General features: G+C 30.9%; 5 protein-coding genes across 11 annotated transcripts in view; 3 read left to right on the forward strand and 2 right to left on the reverse strand.

Annotated features, from left to right (window-relative positions):
• LOC108750187 (oxysterol-binding protein-related protein 8) overlaps positions 1-4216 on the forward strand; it is an 11520-nt gene extending 7304 nt beyond the window's left edge. For 2 of the 5 annotated variants that reach the window (XM_018489488.1, XM_018489487.1), the window contains 10 exons: positions 102-661; positions 843-1021; positions 1115-1292; positions 1478-1574; positions 1673-1869; positions 2051-2176; positions 2245-2493; positions 2615-2782; positions 3489-3661; positions 3793-4216. In XM_018489488.1, coding sequence (XP_018344990.1) covers positions 102-661; positions 843-1021; positions 1115-1292; positions 1478-1574; positions 1673-1869; positions 2051-2176; positions 2245-2493; positions 2615-2782; positions 3489-3661; positions 3793-4012 — 2147 coding nt within the window. In that variant the 3' untranslated portion in view covers positions 4013-4216. The remainder of the gene's footprint in view (positions 1-101; positions 662-842; positions 1022-1114; positions 1293-1477; positions 1575-1672; positions 1870-2050; positions 2177-2244; positions 2494-2614; positions 2783-3488; positions 3662-3792) is intronic. The other 3 variants (XM_018489489.1, XM_018489491.1, XM_018489490.1) reach the window with 2 other exon arrangements.
• Positions 4217-6138: 1922 nt separating this feature from the next.
• LOC108750159 lies at positions 6139-6990 on the forward strand. The gene is made up of 3 exons (XM_018489427.1): positions 6139-6174; positions 6484-6774; positions 6868-6990. The coding sequence occupies exons 2-3, from the start codon at positions 6484-6486 to the stop codon at positions 6988-6990; spliced, it is 414 nt and encodes a 137-aa protein (XP_018344929.1). The 5' UTR covers positions 6139-6174.
• Positions 6991-7123: 133 nt separating this feature from the next.
• LOC108750181 (copper chaperone for superoxide dismutase-like) lies at positions 7124-13939 on the reverse strand. Of its 3 annotated transcripts, none has more exons than XM_018489475.1 (8): positions 13863-13939; positions 13486-13724; positions 13208-13406; positions 12677-12866; positions 12546-12612; positions 12052-12233; positions 11861-11979; positions 7124-9413 (listed from the first exon to the last, which is right to left on the reverse strand). In XM_018489475.1, exons 2-8 carry the CDS (start codon positions 13498-13500, stop codon positions 7156-7158), a joined length of 3030 nt encoding a protein of 1009 aa, XP_018344977.1. In that variant the 5' UTR covers positions 13501-13724; positions 13863-13939; the 3' UTR covers positions 7124-7155. The 3 variants fall into 3 exon arrangements, with proteins under 3 accessions (XP_018344977.1, XP_018344976.1, XP_018344975.1); XM_018489474.1 differs by lacking the exon at positions 7124-9413 and adding an exon at positions 11435-11524; XM_018489473.1 differs by lacking the exon at positions 7124-9413 and adding an exon at positions 11439-11524 and having other exon boundaries at positions 11852-11979.
• Positions 13940-14379: 440 nt separating this feature from the next.
• Positions 14380-17232, forward strand: LOC108750179 (basic salivary proline-rich protein 1). Its single transcript, XM_018489470.1, has 6 exons — positions 14380-14453; positions 14589-14665; positions 14924-15005; positions 15136-15343; positions 15502-16706; positions 17008-17232. The coding sequence occupies exons 1-6, from the start codon at positions 14394-14396 to the stop codon at positions 17215-17217; spliced, it is 1842 nt and encodes a 613-aa protein (XP_018344972.1). The 5' UTR covers positions 14380-14393; the 3' UTR covers positions 17218-17232.
• An 821-nt stretch (positions 17233-18053) lies between these two features.
• The window catches only part of LOC108750180 (KDEL motif-containing protein 1-like), a 3994-nt gene continuing 1299 nt past the window's right edge, over positions 18054-20748 (reverse strand). Inside the window, exons 3-8 of the mRNA XM_018489472.1 lie at positions 20375-20586; positions 20105-20316; positions 19792-20036; positions 19486-19720; positions 18852-19151; positions 18054-18773 (exon numbers count right to left, since the gene is read on the reverse strand). Coding sequence (XP_018344974.1) covers positions 18654-18773; positions 18852-19151; positions 19486-19720; positions 19792-20036; positions 20105-20316; positions 20375-20586 — 1324 coding nt within the window. The 3' untranslated portion in view covers positions 18054-18653. The remainder of the gene's footprint in view (positions 18774-18851; positions 19152-19485; positions 19721-19791; positions 20037-20104; positions 20317-20374; positions 20587-20748) is intronic.

A 20748-nucleotide genomic window follows, 5' to 3' on the forward strand; every position in this document is an offset into this window, starting at 1 on the left:
TATATATATATATATGCATTTAAATTTACTACTATAATAATAATGATCGTTATTATTTTTCTTTTTTTATTCGTTTGTTATCCTGCTTTTTGCACTAACAGTATATTTAAGTCACTATGCTCCAAGAACACCTACGACCCCTCAAAGACACTTGTTATCTCATCCGCAATCACTCTCACCCACTGTAACTCGCAATAGAAGCATTTGTCCTTCACCTACTCCAATGTTTCAACATCTTTATCATGCAGTTGCGTATTGGGAAAAATTTTTACTTGATCGATCTCCCACACCTGGCACAGATCAAGAAAACATTGCTTCTTTGAACCCTAATCCTAAAGAGGAACCAGATGGTGGTGATGCTCAACCGTCTGGATCTTCATATTTTGCTTCTGCATCTCATCCACCAGTTTCCCCAGCACGTCGCATGACTGTTCCTTCTATACGTGTCTTAGAGTATGATACCTGTCAAGTAGTAACGCTAGATCCTGTGTACCCCTCGCATACAGACCTGGACGATATTAGTCAGCCGGAGAATGGAGTAGTAGCTGATGCTGAAATCAGCGCCTCGGACAGTGAATCTGAAGCATCAGCCAAAGAAGATCAATCGGAACCAATCACCGAAACACCATACGTAGCTAATGAAAATGAAATTCTTGGAACGGTAAGCAGTAATTCCGCACAATACAATTCTTAATTAGAATACATATTTATAACGAGATATTTACAATTCATAGAACTTTATTTTTTATAAAAGTTTTTCTGAATTACTTCGATTTTTCATGAATATGTAATTTTATACTGCATTTATTTCCTGTAGTTACTATACTGTTATCAATTAATAGGCCGGTGAAGTCGTTGCAGAACTACAAGAAGAACAAAAGTCTTTGATATGGTTCTTAATGAAACAACTTCGTCCTGGCATGGATCTGTCTAAAGTTGTATTGCCGACTTTCATTCTGGAATCACGGTCGTTTCTGGAAAAACTGGCCGATTCGTATTATCACGCCGATTTATTGTCTCAGTTAGTAAAACATAGTAATATATTAGTACATTATGATTTTCTTAACACATAGAATAAAGGAATATAATTTCTAAATTTTATTTAATTTTATAGAGCAGTATTGGAAGATGATGCATTTACACGTATGAAAGCCGTAGTGAAATGGTATTTATCGGGATTTTACAAAAAACCACAAGGCTTAAAAAAGCCATACAATCCGCTTTTAGGCGAAACATTCCGCTGTTATTGGCAACATCCTAATGGTTCAAGAACATTCTATTTAGCCGAACAAGTACGATCCAGAAGACAGTAAATTAATTATTGATTAATTAAAGAGATTTTGTGTATGTGCGAGCGCGCGCGCGCGTGTGTGTGTGTGTGTGTGTGTGTGTGTGTATGTAGCTAATTATTTATTATTTTTTTATGAAAAAGTATCATGTTTGATATTAACAAATATATCTAAAACTTTCTTGCTAGTTATCGCATCACCCACCTATCTCAGGATTTTATGTGACAAATCGTCAAGATGGATTTACTATCAGCGCTACGATCATTGCAAAATCTAAATTTTATGGTAATTTGTTTATTATATAGACTATAGTAATATTGATATATACTTCTAGAGCCAATGTATATAGCGATAACATTATTTATAATATACATATCTTACAGGAAATTCGACCTCTGCAGTTTTGGATGGTATCGCTGTATTGACAATGTTGCCGAGAGGCGAAGATTATACAATGACAATTCCTTATGCACATTGCAAAGGCATTCTTATGGGGACATTATCTATGGAACTTGGTGGAAAAGTGAACATAATATGCGAGAAGACTGGCTATCACACAGAATTAGAATTTAAACTTAAAGTAATATACATAATATATTTGGTTTTTTGTTATATAATTACCAATATTATTAATAAAATTATTTTAAAGATATAACGAAATCTTAATTTATCTCTTATGTTATAATAAGATTTAATTATATTAATTTGACTAAATAATGTTAATGTAATTAAAAATATTACAATAATTTATATATTTTTAGCCGTTTCTTGGCGGTGCGGAATTAATGAATCAAGTTGTGGGACGAATACGCCTAGGAAAGGAAACTTTGGCTACTATTATGGGATACTGGGATGGATTAATTTTAATAACGGATAAACGGACAGGGGTAAAGTAAACTTAAATCTTACTCGATAATTTTAGATAACTATTAAAATGTAATGTTTTATTTTACAGCAAGAAAACATTTTCTTCAATCCTACTCCGGAAATACGAAAAAAAAGATTGAAAAAATATACTGTTCCTTTGGAACATCAGGGAGTATGGGAAAGTGAAAAATTGTGGTTGACTGTTACACAAGCTATTAATAGGGACGACCAGGTTGCCGCTACTGACGCTAAAACTCGACTCGAGCAAGCACAAAGAGAACGCGCTAAAGAGCGAAAAAGTCTAGGACAAGAATGGATTCCAAAATATTTCGTTCAAGTACGATATACATCATTTTCACATTTAATGTTTATGTTTATATATTGGCGGATAATTAATTAAATATTTATCGAATATTAATATTTGCAAAATAATTTCCAACTTTTTCTGATTTCATTAGGATATTATAACTGGAAATTGGGTTTATCGACATGCTGATATAAGACCATGGGATCCGAGAAACGATGTAGTACAATATGAAGAAAATTATGTAGTGCGCACAAAGACCAGGCATAAAACACCTATTATGCGTACTGGTAGTATCGTTTCTACTGAACCCCAATCACAGGTACAGCGATGTAAGATGTAGCACTATGCATGCTATATTAATATTTGTACACATTTGTATAAGTAATAATTACATTAATCGTTTTATGTGTCTATTTTATTCTTTTTCCGGCAGTACTATTGAACAACTGCATGTTATACAGTTTTATTCTATTTGCTATCGATGGATTTAACTAGATTGTATACAGCTCTGATATTTTTAATAAACTTGTTTCGCTTGACTTGTAATTTACATTGGTATTAATATTAATTAGATTATTCTATTTATTATTCTATTCTAGGTTATTCTATTTATTAATCAAAGTAACATTATTTTTGCGTAATCATTTATTGAAACTTCTATTTTATGATTAATGTAAACTATATAAAAATTTAAAATTATTACACATTCAAAGTAAGTTTCAAATATATATCTTAGAAAATTATAATACAAAATTCATACTTAATATAATATATAATTTTCCACATTTAAAGTTTTATAATTTTGAACATATATGCATACATGTATTATTTGTGCTTTAATTAATATACATGCTCACTAATCTAGAAAGCATTTTATCAGTTAGTTTGAGTACAATTCCTAACAAAAAGACATAGTTTCAAAAATGAATTAAAAAGATTTCTAAGATTAGATTTCAAGCTTAAGAGACATCGTTCATACATATTTAAATGTGTTTAATCATAATCTAGATTACAAATCGTTGCAGATTCCATTATTACAAGCTGAATCACGTTCCTCCTTATCAGTGCTCAAATCTTCTAAAAGGCAGCTATCAAATAATATGCCTTTAACAGAGGCTCATGATTCTGCAAGTTCATCTGCAGAAGCACATACGGATTCTAGTCAATCGTTAGGAAAAAGAAAACGTTCAACCACTAGGTAAGAACATTAAAATGTAAATATTGTTAATTATTAATTACATAATAATGCGTACAAAATTTAAATATGTTTGCATTTATATATATGTACGTATGTATGTATATGTATGTACTTAAATATATTCATTTTAGGTTAATTGACATAATAAAACAAGTTGAGCATCAAATGATAGAACATGGTGAGAAATTGAATCGTATACAGCAGATTGTAGAACAAGTTGTAAGAAAACAAAGAGAATCTGGTGAACAGCATCACAACATAAATATGTTCAAGAGTTTCGTGGATACTATACTTATTATTGTTATCGTTTTTTCCGTGCAATATTTTTTAAACATATGGCATAATGATTGAACTAAAGATTGAGGGGTTTTAGTAAGATTGTTCTCTCTTTATCTTTTGTCACACTGTATTTGAATTGTATGTATCACTTGTTTTCCTATCTTCTAAAATTCTTGCAACGTGGTGTCGGTATCTTATGATCACGGTGGAATGAATCCTTTTATGAAAGAAGTATAATAATATAATTTTTATTTCAAAACACAATATACGTGAAACATTCTCATTGATATAGAAATATAAAATATTAAGAGAAAAAGAAAATATATATATATATTAAGAATTTTACATTTTACACATCCCATGCAATGGTGGTAATTTTGTTATATAGATGCAGAAATATAAGAAAATTTAAGTCCAGGAAGTTACAATCTATATTGTATATAAGGCTTAATACTGGAAGAATTATAAGTTCTCGAATTATATATATATATATATATATGTACTAATATATATATATATATATATATATTAGTATAATTTTTATTGCAACCAGCCAGTACCAAATTGTAATATAATCATATAATTGTAAAATATTCAGATGTCACTTTACAGCTAATTTATTATAAATCCCGCTATATTTAAATCTGTATTAATATATGATATAATATCATGTAATTTGATTCTGATGTGATCTCAAATAATCTATATTAAGCAATCTTATTCATATTTGTAAATCAATTAACTTTATTATCATTATCGAATAATTTGCATAAAAATGTTCTTTATACTATTGATAAAAATTTTCTTTAAAAACTCCGGTACAGAAAGCTTATGACATTTTATATTTTATTTACTGCTAAGCTTATCATGTGATATTTCGATATAGCAATAGTATCAGATGTGTGCGTGCGTGCGTGCGTGCGTGCGTGCGTGTGTGTGTGTGTGTGTGTGTGTGTGCGTGCGCGCGCGCGCGCGCGTTTGTGTAAAAGAATCTATCCAACTCGCTTGACATTTCATCAGACATAATTTTTTTTAATCAATAAACATATTTATGTAATTTTTGAAAATTTTAAATTCAATAAAATAGTATAGTTTAATATATATAAATCATTCTATGCATATAGCTATCTATAATTTTGTATATATTAGAAATATGGATTTTCTTGTTACAAATTATGCGTGAAATTATGCGTGAATTTAAAAAAATTTAAATATATTAAAGTATATAATATATAAATTATATAAATATATATATAATTCGTCAAAAAACTTTTAAATAGATTAATTTATAATATTGATACTTTTTAATTGTATGTTAACAATTTTGGTTATTGTTTATACACATTTTTCGATATTATACAACTTAATTGATTTTTCTTGAATTATGAAGAGAAAAAGGTAAAACTTTTCTTAATGTATATTCTTAATTTACATTTGCTAAAATATTAATTAATACCACTAATATTATATACATAAAAGAAAATATATTAAAATACAAACTAAATACGCTTACAAATTTGTATGTATAATATAACTAAAAAATTACTTTATTAAAGAGTGGAATAGCTATTATTTTAGTCATAATTTGTCACAATATAAGTTAATAAATTAACTTATTTTATTTTTTTTATACTTATAATTTGGTAAAAATTTGAAAAATATATACTTATTTTATATATTAAATATAATATTATAGATAAAAAATTCCTTTTTAACACATATATACATATATAATTAATAATATATATAATGCAACAAAAAACATATCAGCTCTACTAACACCTCTTTTACAGTTTTATGAAAAAAAATAAGAATAACTTTTATTAATGCAACATGAAATTTATTATCTTGGACTTATTATCTTTATGTGAACTTATTTATGACTGATGTCAATCATTTTAAAGGTAATAAGTAAATAAAATATTCATATAGTTTTATTTCATTATACAATATTTTTCTTAAATTTGCTTCGATTGTCTCTAAATAGGTATGTATTATTTTATACAAATAAAATAACTTCATATATATATATATATTTCTTAATTTCATCGATTTTAATTCAAAGGTAAAAACCATAGTGGAATTAGACATCATGATCTAATTTCATCATGATAAAAACAACGAAATAAATGTATACATGTATATTATGAAAATTGTCAGTTACATCCAGAACAAAATGTCAAAATAACATAAACTTATCGAATCAATACTACTAATAATATAAATTAAAAATTGTAAGTTCAAATATTACAAAATTTTATTTGTTCAATGATATATACACATACATCAAATTCAAAACAATAAATTCTTAGACGCTTTTTCAAAAATTTTACCAGAAAGATTATTTATTTTCGAGACGATTTTATTATAAATCTTAATTATAATATATTTATATCTTTTTTATTGTAAATCTTGATTGATTTATTTTAATATATATTTTATTATAATGAAAGTATACACATAGATATTGAACATTTTTTCTTATTTTATTTTGTACGTTCGATTAGAATAAAATATTCTAACAAAGCTTATTTTGTATTTAGATGGAAGTGATCCCGATAACTCCGCAAATGCTACGTACAGCCATAAAAGAATTACAAAAACGTCAATTGTTTGTTAAATTAAAAAATTTAAAAGATCATATACAGAGACATTATCCAGTTGAAACCGATTTAGAAACTCTCGAGCAAGAATTACAAGAAAAACTGAAATATGCTGTTTGCGTTGGACTGATCGCTAAATGTGGAGATGACCAATATTATATACCAACTTTACGAGAAGAGGCTAATGCTTTTAAAACAGCGATCAGCGCATTCTGGGAAATGAACAAAAATGTAATACAATACGTCGAGTTCTTTTACGTCAACTTTTTTATTTTTTATGCAACAAAGTGCAGTTAACCAATAAAGATCCTTTTATTAATTTAGAACATCAAGAAAAAGAAAAAATCAGATACCAAAAGATCGCTACCATATCAGAAACAAAACAAGTATATAAATTCCTTTAAGAATGATGAAACTAATAGCAGCGAGGATTCAGATTTTTTCTAATCAATTTTTTTTTAGACATATTTTTATATATGTTCTATATGATATGAAATTATATACATATATATATATATATTTGATTTGTAAAAATAATATCTATATAAATTTATGAAATATATAAACGGTAGAGACGCAATTACGCAATTTAATTATAATACAATAAAAGACCTAATGCTGTGTGGTACCAAGTACAGAAAATGAATTGTTTACATCGTAAAATTCTTCGCTGGTGCTTTCTTGTGGTGGATTTTCTTCATGATTTTCTTCGTGTGAAATACACTTCTTTTTTTCATATCTTTTTACTTTTTGCTTCTTATATTTATCGGCTTTATTTTCTAGTGCAGTATTAAACAAAGGTTTGACTTTTAATAAAAGTATGTTAAATAGACGCGATAAACTCGGGGAATCTTGCAAAATTAAATTAATATAAGCTTCAATATTGTCACGTTTTTTAAAATTACTACATAAATTATACAATAATGTACCATTGAACACACTAGCAACTCTAGTTGGTTCATAAGGATATCCCAATAATGCATTTAAGTTCATGCTATGCCTCAAGCAATTTTGAAACTCTGCAAAACCATGAACAATTGTAATATTAAATTTTTTTGGTTGCAAATGCAGTTTCTGATCTACTTCAAAATTAGATATAAAGAATGCAGCTGCAATTAAGCAGTCGTTAGCATCAACTTCGCGAATGGCATCTGCAAGCGTAGCATCAATTGAATACTGTGGTTGATAATTTTCCATTTTTCTTTCGTGTCGAATATTGTCTACAGTTCTATTAAATCTCTGACAGAATTTGTTTAAGATTCTATAAAAACCTATATTACAATCTATTAAGTTAAATAACAAAGCAAATAATAAAGAGTATACATGACAATTGAATTTAGATGGTTCCTCTTGTTGATCAATCCAATACTTCATAGTGGCAATATATAACATCCAAATTGATGGAATTTCATTTATATATTTTGCATTAAAAATTGTCAAAGTGCTATTTAAAATTTCTCTTCTGATGACAATGGATACTTCTCTTAAATTGAGTAAAGGAGGTAGTTTGCAACCAAGTATATTGTCACTATACTCCAATTGATAACGCTTTATTTTCTTATTTTCGTCTCGGGTAATATATTCCATATTGGACTTCCTTCCCTGAACTCCTGATATCAGTAATCCATAAATAACACCTATAATTTTTAAACTTACAACAATAGATGAAATGCAGAAAGAATCTTCAATTTGAGCAGGACAAACATACAACTTCCTTATTATTAAATCTATAAAATAGGAAGGAAATCTACTTTGTTTAAATTCATTAATAAACCACTGAGGTAAATTGTCAACCAAAGACTCATTAGAAATCAACTTCTTTTCTTCAAGTATGTCTGTTATTTCTCTGTCTTCTATTTCCTCCCCATCACTCAGCTCTGTATCATTTATTCTTTCGTCAATAAATGTCAAATTATATATATCACCTTCAAATTTATAAATCTTGGGCATATTCTGCATATTTGCCCTTGAAAAGCTTTCTGCAGGAATACTTAGCGTATTTAACACACTCAATGGTGCATTAGTATAACTATTTATTACCGTTTCTATTGTATTTAAAACATGTTTACGTTCTTGTTTTCGTAGTCTTCTTAGTATTCCTATAACAGCTTCATTTAAACTACGTCTTCGTAGCCAATCGAATGTCATATCTATACGCCGTTGTTGTTCATTGTTATATCTCCTCCTTCCTGATCGTGGCAGATGACGGAAGAAGTTTTTAAACTTATGTTGCTTTACATAATCATTTCCTAGTAATACTGCTGCTAAGGGCAATAAAGACTGGTTTAATCCATAATAAACCTGGAAAAGTTTATTAACATAATAAATTTTACAGCGATTTATATAACCTCTGCCTGTTGGGTTAGGCACTATATCAGTTTCCAATGTATTGAATGGTATGTATAACGATCCATAAATGTAGAAGTCAGAATCATAACTCAATACAGGACAATTGAGAATGCGTGCTATCATAGCTATGGTATTGTCTGCTTCAAATATACACTGCGCATATCTAATGCCTTTTTCTTTCATGATATCTTTGAAGACCTCTCTCATAAGTAGAGGGAGAAATTTGGTCCGGTGCTGAGAAGATAAAGTATAATTTGATGCAATCTCAATTTTCTGTTTAGTTCGAGATATAACTGTCTTCAGCTTTTTGTCTTCGCAACCACCATCAATTAAAACCAATGGAGTGACGTTGCATCTTAGGAGTTTATCGAAAAAATCCTTCACATATTGTGCATATTTGTCATAATCACCACCAAAAGCACAATTGCATCTTGCATACCAAATATACAGTTGACAACACACACTATTGCCGTCAATTACTAAATAAGTATCATGTAGAGCATAATATTCGAGATAACGCTCTGAATCATTCGATATATACGTTGTTAGACCAGGGATACCCATTCTAAAAGTTAATTTTCTTCAGGAAAAGCTATAAATAAAAACTTTATTCAATGAGCTTCTATAAGATAATAAGCATTGATATTTTTAACATTTCTTAAAACTCTTTTTTAGTATTTTATGTAATTAACTCTCTTATTTTCACAATATTTTCACCTTATTACTTACAATGTGTTCATTTCAGTCTACTTATGATTCTTTTTCTTCTTGCTTAATGGCTCCTGCCTCCGTCTATTTATGATTGAATATAATTGTTGCTGCGCCAAACTCGCTTTGCTCGCGTATCGCTGCGCACGACACAATGGCAGCGAACGAGAGAAAAACAAAACTAAAACAAAGGCATACTAACGGCCGAACACGTGAGCGGAAACGCTCCCGTGATGTCTTGCGCGCGGGTTACGCGTATCGTTTTGGGCGCGAACCGCGCATTCTACAATAATTTTTATGAGAGAAAATTAGAGACGTCAAGACATGACATAAAGACTCATAAAGACAAGAGGTCTGTTTCTTATTGCTGCACTTTCTGAACTGGTACACACAGTGCAATAAGTTGAAGTGAAACAAATATATGTTCAGAGTGCAGCAATAAAAAACAGACCTAAGGATATGCTTGTCCGATAGTAATCCACTGGGGTGCGTTCCAAAACTTGACTAGGTTTCCATCGAGGGTTTAAACCGGATTAGAATGTAAGAATCAACTAACTACAGTCAAATGTTCCTCTGTACAATCGAACGACGAAAAAGCTGAAGACGAGGGGAATGCTCGACTATAGTTGGTTGATTTTTACATTCTGATCTGGATTAAATCCAGATGCACCCAATTATTCAAATCGGTTGCAAAACTGTTGTTCTGCTGAAGCTATTGCGTATATGTTCGGCAAATCTGTCCGGCGATTGTCTAACGATTTTGTCCGACGAAATTGTCTTGCGATTTTGTTCGAAAATTGCCGGACAAATTAGAATTAATTAAAAATAATTATAAATTAGAATAAATTATAAATATTTGTTTAACATTTTTGAATGCATAAAAATGACGAATTTATGATAAGAAATTTTAGAAAATCGAATTTGTTGTGAATATGACTTATTTTTCAAGTTACAAAATTTATATATATATATATATATATAGATAAATATACACAAAGGGTTTACTTATGCGCCTTCCAACAAGCGACACAGTGCAACACAGTGATCATGGATGCGTTCTCAGTTACACATGATTTATTGTTTTATCCTTCTTTATTATTTGGTGAACAACAAGGACAAATGATGCATCATGCGAAACTCGGAACACATCCCAAGTCATCTTTGGGTCAACGCGATGCTGCGAACGCTTTGAAACATTAATTGGTCAGTTTGCAAAATTCTTTCTTCTGATTGGTCCATCAAATGCTTCAAAACATTTGTAGCGAGACTTTGACCACAGCCTTTGTTTAACATTGGCAACAAGAATGTAATAATCCATTGGATCACACCGTGGTGCTATTTCATTTGGGTATTTTTGTCGTACGACAAATGTGTACAGAACAGAGAGGTCCTCTCGGATATCTCTATCCCATAGCCAATCAAGGCTTGAAAAATTTTGCACATACTGTTGCCCAAAAGTTGAAACATTTCTTCAACTTTGAAAAGAAACTTTCATCAATTTTATTTATTGATATTATAAATGTTTAAAAATGTACAACATACTGTTCCAATAATAAATTTTATTTTAATAGTGTACATTCAAAAAGAAAATAATTGTTATTTTCAAAATAACATAATTATGTGTAAAGAATTATGATTTCATGTAAAATTACGGTGTCCCAAACTTTTGAGAGGTAGTGTGTATGTTAGATACAGAACTAGCAACAATGATAAAGTACATAAAGACGCAGCATATGATATAATTAATTTAATTCATAATTAATTTAATAGAAATATGTACATATAGAGAAACTAGAGATGTCTATATATTTTTTATTTTACCACACAAAAAGCTAAAATAGTATATTTTTAAAGTTCTCTTAAACATGGAATGCATTCTTTGTTAGACCAATCGTCACCTGTCTTCATGTTAGTTACAAATTTGCTGAAAAAAAATATTGTATAAATTACTTTATAATCAAATTATTTGTCACGAAATTGATACTATAAAATTATATTGCTAGATTACTACTATAAGGAGTTCTAATTCTCATCAATTCTCACATAATGACTTAATTAAATAAAAGATATAAAAGATTTTTAAAAAATCTCTTTCTTTTATCTTGTCTTTTTTTTTCTTCCAAATAAATGAAAAAATTCTAATAATTAATATTGTACAATAAATCTTATCGCATAAACGTTGTAGATAAATAAATATCATAAATGTCAGACTTTCAAATTAACGTGCATATTTTTTCATTTGATTCTGTACTTTTTGTACCATGATTATTCACAAGCGCCCGATCTCTCTCGTCCCATATAGTGAGGCCGTCGCATGCGCAAATTTTCTTTGTATTTTGAAACAATCCAGATGATCTAGCTATAATACCACAAGCCAATCTATGAAGAAAAATTTATAATGTAAAATAATCAACAATTATCACAACTTTGACAATAAGAATCGTTTCATACCTAGCTCCGCTGTTTCCATTTATCTTGGACTCTGGACTATTACCTCTTCCAAGATCATCTGGATCTTTAGTAATAATGAGAGATCTGCCAATGATGTCGGGAATCTTAAGAAACTTGTCTATCTTCCGAAAAGCAGCTCTGCCAGAAGTGTCAGCTAGGACATTGCCAAGATCACCAACATGCTGTAATAGCAAATAATAAAATTGTTAAAATACCATAAAATTTAACCCTTACCGTGCAAACGGGGATAATTTTTCAGTCCAGGCGATTATGAATATTCTAAAAACAAAACGAGCGCACCTAATAAAATATTTAAACAAATAATCATCTTCATTTAGAATAGTTAAGGAAACTATATGACAACTTTTTAATATTTTTTAAAATCATTTAATTCACTAAAAAAAAAACATGCTAAACATCGATGACCCATGTTTATATTAAATGGATATTATAAAAATGTTTACACAGTAAGGAATTTGATTGTTTAAATTTACCCTTTTGGACAAATCATTTTCAGGGCTACCATGTGGTGAATTATTTGGATTAAAGTGTTCGCCTACCCTGTAATAAAAATAAAATTTATTCAAAGTGTCAATCTAAGTATTTGCTTTTGGAAGTTTTTTACCTTTCACAGCCATTAGATATATCACCGCATTCATGTACATGTATACCGTGCTCACCAGGAGTCAAACCATCAATTGTACCATCTATGATACATCCCTCTGAAGTTTCTGCAAATCTTATAACCCCTCTGATCAGATTACCTATGCTGTATCCTGAATTTCCACCCAACATCACCACAGCACTTGGTCCATCTATAAAAGATAAATGTCCAATATTAATAATTACAAGTATATGTTAATTTCTGAGATCCGCATATACATATGTGGCTAAATATATGTATATTAAATCTCTTTGTTTCTATCTTTACATATTGAATATATATATATGCATATATTTAATATATAGAACATAAAAATTCAGAACAAGTTTTCGTCTTTTTCAATATAATATTTCTTTTTTATCTCTGGTAATCATAAAAACATACTTATGCCTTTAGAAATTATGAATGAAACAGAAAAGATTGTTATAATATGCATCAGATAATACATTATATATATATATATATAAAACATTTAAAAAAAATTATTTAAACCTCCATATCCCTTCAACACTGCCTGCCTTCCAGTTCTTTCGATTCTTTCCTGTATGATGGAATAAGGTAGGTTTGTTTCAAGAGTAACAGTACCACGTTCTAACGATATATCAACATTCTGGATGTCCTCTATATCTGCTATACTCTTAGAAATTGCATTAACGCATTTCTCGCAGGTCATATGTACCGCGAATTCGATCTGTAGAAGTAACATATTATAAATTTGACAATATTTTATTTTTTTCTGCCAATAATGAGATAAAAGTTAATTTACTTACTTTTGTTGAAGCCATTTGCACGCAGTATTCTTATATCAACGTTGACCAACGTAATAAACAATGATAAAGTAAATTTCTTTATATAATTATACGATTATCGAGTCATGTTTCGTATTCAGTGTATCTTTTATCTCTTTCTTTCTAATTTGTTACTAATAATCTAAGTGCTTTTCTAGCAGCAAGATCTCCAACAATTTGTTATTTAGCACATCAGGGTCTGTTGACGTTACTTGAAATTCCTAAAAATTTTGCACTTAAAATGAGATAGACAAATAAATCATACGGTCAAAATTGACAAATATCAATTAGTGTTAATTTTGATTCTTTTTATCATTGATGATTGAAATGGCTGGCTTGAGCGGCTCGTGGAAATGTACCTTAATATCAAAAGAACTGAAGTCACGAGCTCGGATATCTGCCGTTGGTGGCGTTGCTTTTCCAAGCCTTCTGTTTCTCTCGCGTACTATCCAATCTCTCGTCTTACCTAACTCCGAAACTGCATACACTTCACGAAGTAATTGACGATAATTCGCACACGCGTCAGCTACGTTACGACAAAAGTACGTTATACGCACCAATACGCACGACTAGTTTGTGGTTAGCGTACATATATACATATATATACATATTTATATACATTTCGTGTGTACATAACAAGCGGATTGAGTTTGAAAAAAAGATTTCTGCGACATTCCCGGCGGTCCCGCGCGAATAATCTCGTGCTTCGGACATCGCGGGAACATATTTGGGAAATACGACGAAGATGGACGTATCACGCTCCTTTGAGATATTTCCAGGTAGCTCTTCGCAATAGCGCGACGTGACGGAAGATTACTCTCCTCGATTACCGGTCTTTTTCGGTGAAAGCTCTTTAACGTCGAGACGATTCGTGAGTTGTCGCTTCGAAAATGTCCGTGACCTTTGCACAACGCGGCAGGCCATCTCCAAATCCTGCCCAGATACAAAAGGTAAAGGAGTTCATTGCAGCTTTGCAAAAAAAGTTATGGCTATTACTACTAGGCCATTTATAACTGACAGCTGAAACATGTTTAAAGTTGTAAGTATAACTATGTACATGTATGTGTTTATCACGTTTTTTTTAGATGCTTGATGAGAATAGCCAGCTTATACAAATGATTCAAGAGTATCAAAACAAGGGCAAAGCACAGGAATGCGTACAGTAAGTGATGAGTGCAATGATTTTGTTTCTTAATATTTCAATGTGTATTATATGTCTCTTTTTCGATTTTATTGAGAAATGTTTCTTGTGAAGTGACATTGTGTAACAAGAATAAAAAAAATTTTTTTTTTTTTTAGATGACAGTCTTAATCTCATAGTTACTTTTTGTTATATATCAAGTGTCAAATGTACATCTAAGAGGATTGTTTAATAACTTTTGTTAAGTCAATTTATAAACTTATTAATTTTAATTTTCAGGTACCAGCAAATGCTACATCGCAATTTGGTATATTTAGCGTCTATCGCTGATGTAAACCAGAATCTTCAGACTTTATTACCTGTAAGTAGCAGATCTAATAGAATAAACAACATAAAACATAATAAAGTACACTTAATTCAAGACAAAAAATTTTAAATTGAATAACATTTTCATAAAGAGTTACAAAATTGAATTATCTTTTGGTTTCAAGCTACCTCAAGGTATTCCTAATGGTCCTCAACATGGTATGATGACTCCACAAGGGCTTCCAAGTGGTCCAGGTGGTGCAACTGGTCCTGGAGGAGAAATGCCACCAAATACGCAGCCAACAATGCCAATGTCGACGTTTAATCAAGGTCAACCAATGGCGCAAGGTTATCGTGGGCCTGTAATGCCTGGCCAAGGTCCTACTATAAATAGTATGTTATATTCCAATTTGAATTTTCTATTGAGAGAAATCTTATTCTAATTTAAATTTATATTAAATTATAATTACATGTCAATTTAATCTGAAGCATAATTATAACTTTACTAACTCTACAGATTATTAGACATTTTAATCTTTTAATATTTGTAGGACCTCCAACTGCACCAGGTCCACAACAATATAGAGGTCCACAAGGTTATCCTCAGCAACCTTCTCAACAAGGTTATCCTGCTCAATATACTGGTCAGAATCCTGGTTCAAACTACCAAGGTCCACAAGGATCTGCATACACTCCGGGTCAACCAAACCAATATGGACCGCCAAACGCTTCTCAACAGCAAGGATATAATGCAGCGACGCAGCCAAATTATGGTCCTCCAACTACAGTAAACAGTTATGGTCCACAACCAGGCGGTTATCCACCACCAGGCACAGCTCAGCCACCTTCAGGATATGGACCACCGCCGCCAAATCAACAAGGCTATCCACCTTCAAATGCCTCACAACAGAATTTCTCATCAGGTAGTCAACAACAACAACCAGGACAATATGGCAGTCCTAGTCCACAACCAAATTATCAGCAGCCTCCGTCCCAAGCGCCACCTCAAAACGCATATGCTGCTGGACAACCTGGAAGTTATCCCCCTCCTTCCTCACAGACGTATGCGAACAATGTCCCACCGCAAAATTACCCACCACCTCCGACAACTAGCGCGACTCAACCTCCGCAACCTGGATCGCAGCAAAACACGGGTCCGCAGCCCAATTATGTTAGCCAACCAAGTCCAGGTCCTGGCGCGACGCAGTATGGTCCCGCCTCTACATCTCCGCCATTTAGCACCTCCTCCGCGAGCAGCAATACTTACGCCCAAAGCAGTCAGCCAACAAGCACACCATCTGCCTCGACGCAGACATATCCACCGAATAGCGGTCCGCCACCAACATCGCAGGGCGGAAGCTATGCACCCCCGGTGCCACCGACACCCTCTGGATATCCTGTTCATCAAACACCACATCCGACGTCGCATCCCCCGCATCCACCGCCACCGCACACTCAGTCACCACATCAACCACCGCACACTCCGCATCAACCACCTCATCAACCAACTCATCAGTCATCCCATCAACCACCGCATCAATCACCGCATCAGCCACCGCAACAATCTCAGCAACAGTCGCAAACAGCTCCGCAGACGCAACAGCAACCATCTCAGAGTCCAGCTCCGAGTGGATTTCAACCTCCATCTGGTCCACCACAAGGTCCTGCTCCACCACCAGGCCCTCAACAACAACCTGCCTATGGGCCGACTACTACGCAGACATATGTTCCACCAACTCCAGGAGGACAACCACAGGTATTGTTCGAGTATGATTATATTGACATAGATAATTAGTTTTGAATTTATTGTTTCATGGCAATTGTATTTTTTGTGTGTGTGTGTGTGTGTGTGTGTGTGTGTGTGTGTGTGTGTGGAATTTTATAATTTTTATAATCTTATACAATTTTTTATGTAGAATAAGAACACTTTATCTTTTCTGTCCTAAATTATTTGTGTTTGAAATATCTATGAAAAATTGTAATACATGTGGAAGAAGATAAAACATATAAATTTACTACTAACTATTGAAAATTATTGAGAGCATTCTGAATTGCAGATTTATAGTCCTCATCCGCCACAAGGGGGACAACACTATGGGCATCCTCAATATCCTCCTCAAAGTTATCCTCCACCGCCTGCAGGACAAGGATATCCACAATATCCACCACGACCACCTGGTGGCCACATGCCTCCTCCACCTGGACCACAAGGACCTCCTCCACCTAATCAATATGGAGGTTACGGTTATCAGCCACCCACACAATAAATACATCAATAACTCCCAAACTTACATAAAATTTGGATTATTACGGATATTGAAAATATTTTTGTTTACATTTTTAGTTACTTTACTGTACGAATACATACTTTCATAATGTAAATCACAATATTTATTTAGATATTATGAATATTTATATTATATAATATTCATAATATTTAAATATTTTGATTATATGAACATTTTAGAAGATTCAACAAAGAATGAGATTAGAATTTTAAAAAAATTATGTAAAGAATTTAATTTAATTTAGTCTTATGCATTAGATTGATAATAAGACAAAATTTAGGACAAAATTATATATAAATTATAGATGATGTTCCATGAAAGGACTACTAGTTGGATCTACATTGTTTACAATTCTTTTGATAATCTTCAGTATTTATATGCATATATTTTTCCATATGATGATATAAATAATTTATGTATAATTTTGTTTTATGTTCATATATATATACTACATCAGAGTAGTAAATTTTATTATTATTATCATTATTATTATTATTAGATATAGATCTCGATGAAATAAATATGCCAAAATATTCGAAATGGCTTTTAACTCTTGTGGCGAAACTTCTAATACGAAAAGCATAAATTATATTATATAAGAACACTATTAGGTTTTTGTATAATTTGTTTTATTTTTACAAATTAGAAAATAGTATAGATATTTGTCACAGATTTATTTTATTACATTTCTTCATTAAATTTTTTATATTTACTTTTGCTATTTTGTTTACATTAAAGATGATAAAAATTCTATTTTTATCACAAATATATATGTAATTTTTTATTAAACATAAACAAATTGAAAGTCAAAGAATTATGTAACTATATATGCAATGGTACAAATACCATATAGGAGTATATATGAATGTTTATTCTTTATTTATATTTAAGTACTGCTCTTAATTGATAAGGAAGTATTTAATTTCCGAAATGAATATGAATATAAATTTTCCATATTAAATATTATTTGCAGTAGAATTCGCGATACAATTGAAGAGAGAATATCACAAATCTCGCCACGCCTTGTATTTATCCCATAAATATTTTTCGAAAAAGATGTTGATAATTGTACAAATGACGTATCTTATTCAAATTCTTGCGACATAACATTAGATTAAATAAACAAAAAATATATTAAATGCTATATATAGAAAAATAGCTGACAGGTTGTATAATACAAGCATTGTAAAAGAGAAGATTATTAAATATTAGACAACTATCTTGTTTTTTCAAGTTCAGGCTTATGTTTCTTTTTATTTTTGACATAAGCAATTAGCTATAAAATCTTAGTAAACAGATTGTGCATTTTTGAGCACCTATAATAGATGATACATGTATGGTAATGTGAATCTGTTAAATTTTCATTATATAAATAAATCATAGAAAAAAATGATGTTAAAAAAAGATGTTCAAAACTACAATTCCTCTCGAAGGTTCGAATTCTTAAAATGACACTGACAAGAATGACTAGGTTGTGGTACTTCTTCCATGTTATTTAATACTTCAACTTTACTCTTTAAGCGTTTACTCCATTCCTGAAATATAAAAAAATGTATTATTTGACAAAGATATATACCCAAGAAAAATATATAAAATAAAACTTTTTCCCATACATGAAATAAAACTGTATAGTAACATAATATATCACGTGGTAATAAATTATCCCTGGTAAATTGTCTGGCAGATTTAACAATTCTCACTCCATCCTCATCATGTTCCTTTGCCCACAGAATCTTTTCGACAAGGTCCGATAGATCGCTTTTCACAGGTACATAATGTAATCCAGATGTAAGATCTTTATAAAAAAATTCATAATACTTGGATTCTTGTTTAAACACCAAAGAATCTCCAGCAAGTAAATATGGGAATCGATAAGCTGCTACTGTGCCATCAATGTTCAACTGATATTTGTACTATGAAAAAAAAAATCAATATAAAAAAACTGCCAATATAAATAAAATTTTATTTTTTCCTAATAAACGTTACTTAATGTTACATATTATCTATATTTTGTAAAGCTTGTATGTAGCAATTTCAAAATTAATGTATCTTGAAGAACAAAAAAAAAATTCGATGATATAGAATGTGATTCAAATTTTATGGATAGGCTTTGTGTTTATATCAGATGACACGAGATTGGGATAATGTAATTACAATATTTCTAAAAGTATATGTAACTTCGAAAATGTTTATTAAACTTGTTTTATTGTTACTTCTATTTATTTACAGGAAGACTTTTATATTTACCTTAAAAAAATTAAAAAATGACACATGATTTTGTGCAGGTCCGTATTTATCTATTTCGTCCCTAAAGAAGAAGAAATTAGTAATGGATACATTGAAGAGTTCTGGATGTTTTCTTGAAATATCTATTAAGTCAAGGCGTTCCCTTCTGGCATCACGTCCACGCCAAAATAATTGCTCAGTCTTATATTCCCATGGCAGTCCATTACCTTGTACGGAGAGTGTGTCTAACATTACCCTGTTTTTTAGGCATATCATTGCAAATAAAACAATAACTTAAATTATTAGCATTATTGAAACATGTTATACCTTCCCATCGCTTCCAGAGATGATTCTGTAATGTCATATGTAGGCATAACAATATCTTTCGTACTTTCAGATCCGCACCATGAAAAAATAGGATAAAGCGGTCCCGAATCAGGAACAAGTGGCCAGTCGCCCAAATTTACGAAGAATTCAATATCTGGCAGCATCACTTTGCGTGTGAGTGATAGCAATATAGCATCCATAAATATTTTAAAGCCAACATACTGGCCATAACATTGTCTGTAAATCTAGTTTAATCTAGAGTCAACATTTATGAACAATCATAAATTATAAATCGACATAAAATGATATTTACTCTGTTAGATTTCAATACATAATGACAAATGCTGACACTGGTTGGTCGATCATATCTTTTGATAATGCTTTGACGTATTTTATCAAAGTCAATATTTGAAAATGGAGACAAATCACGATGTATTTGAGTGTAATTTTGTTGACACTGATAATGATCCAACCAGTTAGTGATTGATGGATTCGGACAGTAACATTCTTCCTCATAAACAGGACCTAAAGATAGTTTTTGTCAGATTATATAAAATTCTAAGATAAACAAAGATACTTATACCTTTGATCTCTGAATGGGATACTAGTAACTCTTTTCCTTTGATTTTTACTTTAATTTTAACATTAAAACAGGTATTAAAAACTTTGTAGCGCATAATAAAACTTCCATCTTTGCAGTCAAAGATTTGAGTCCATATGCGGCATGATGCACCATTAATTGATTGTCCATATACTTGCCCAGCGATTATATTCTCACCAGGAGATTTTGTTAAACTAGAAATATATAATATAATATAATATAACACTATCCTACACATTATACATTAAATAACTCTTATAGAATAGATATTATTGCAGATATATTTATAATTTGCCTTCAGAAGCTGAAATCATTTCAGCTAATTAATCTCTATTCAGCTTTATATATGTGTATAT

This window comes from Trachymyrmex septentrionalis, unplaced genomic scaffold (assembly GCF_001594115.1).
Source record: "Trachymyrmex septentrionalis isolate Tsep2-gDNA-1 unplaced genomic scaffold, Tsep1.0 scaffold330, whole genome shotgun sequence".
NCBI classification, from domain to species: Eukaryota; Metazoa; Arthropoda; class Insecta; order Hymenoptera; family Formicidae; genus Trachymyrmex; species Trachymyrmex septentrionalis.

Coding starts and splice junctions, on each gene's coding strand:
- LOC108750159 (XM_018489427.1), top strand. CDS start 6,484: ATGGAAGTGATCCCGATAACTCCGCAAATGCTACGTACAGCCATAAAA. Junction 6,775..6,867: donor TCTGGGAAATGAACAAAAAT/GTAATACAATAC, acceptor TTATTAATTTAG/AACATCAAGAAAAAGAAAAA.
- LOC108750181 (XM_018489475.1), bottom strand. Junction 12,613..12,676: donor ATATCTAATGGCTGTGAAAG/GTAAAAAACTTC, acceptor TTTTTATTACAG/GGTAGGCGAACACTTTAATC. Junction 9,414..11,860: donor GGCGCTTGTGAATAATCATG/GTACAAAAAGTA, acceptor CGAATGATTCAG/AGCGTTATCTCGAATATTAT.
- LOC108750179 (XM_018489470.1), top strand. CDS start 14,394: ATGTCCGTGACCTTTGCACAACGCGGCAGGCCATCTCCAAATCCTGCC. Junction 14,454..14,588: donor ATCCTGCCCAGATACAAAAG/GTAAAGGAGTTC, acceptor CGTTTTTTTTAG/ATGCTTGATGAGAATAGCCA. Junction 14,666..14,923: donor AAAGCACAGGAATGCGTACA/GTAAGTGATGAG, acceptor TTTAATTTTCAG/GTACCAGCAAATGCTACATC.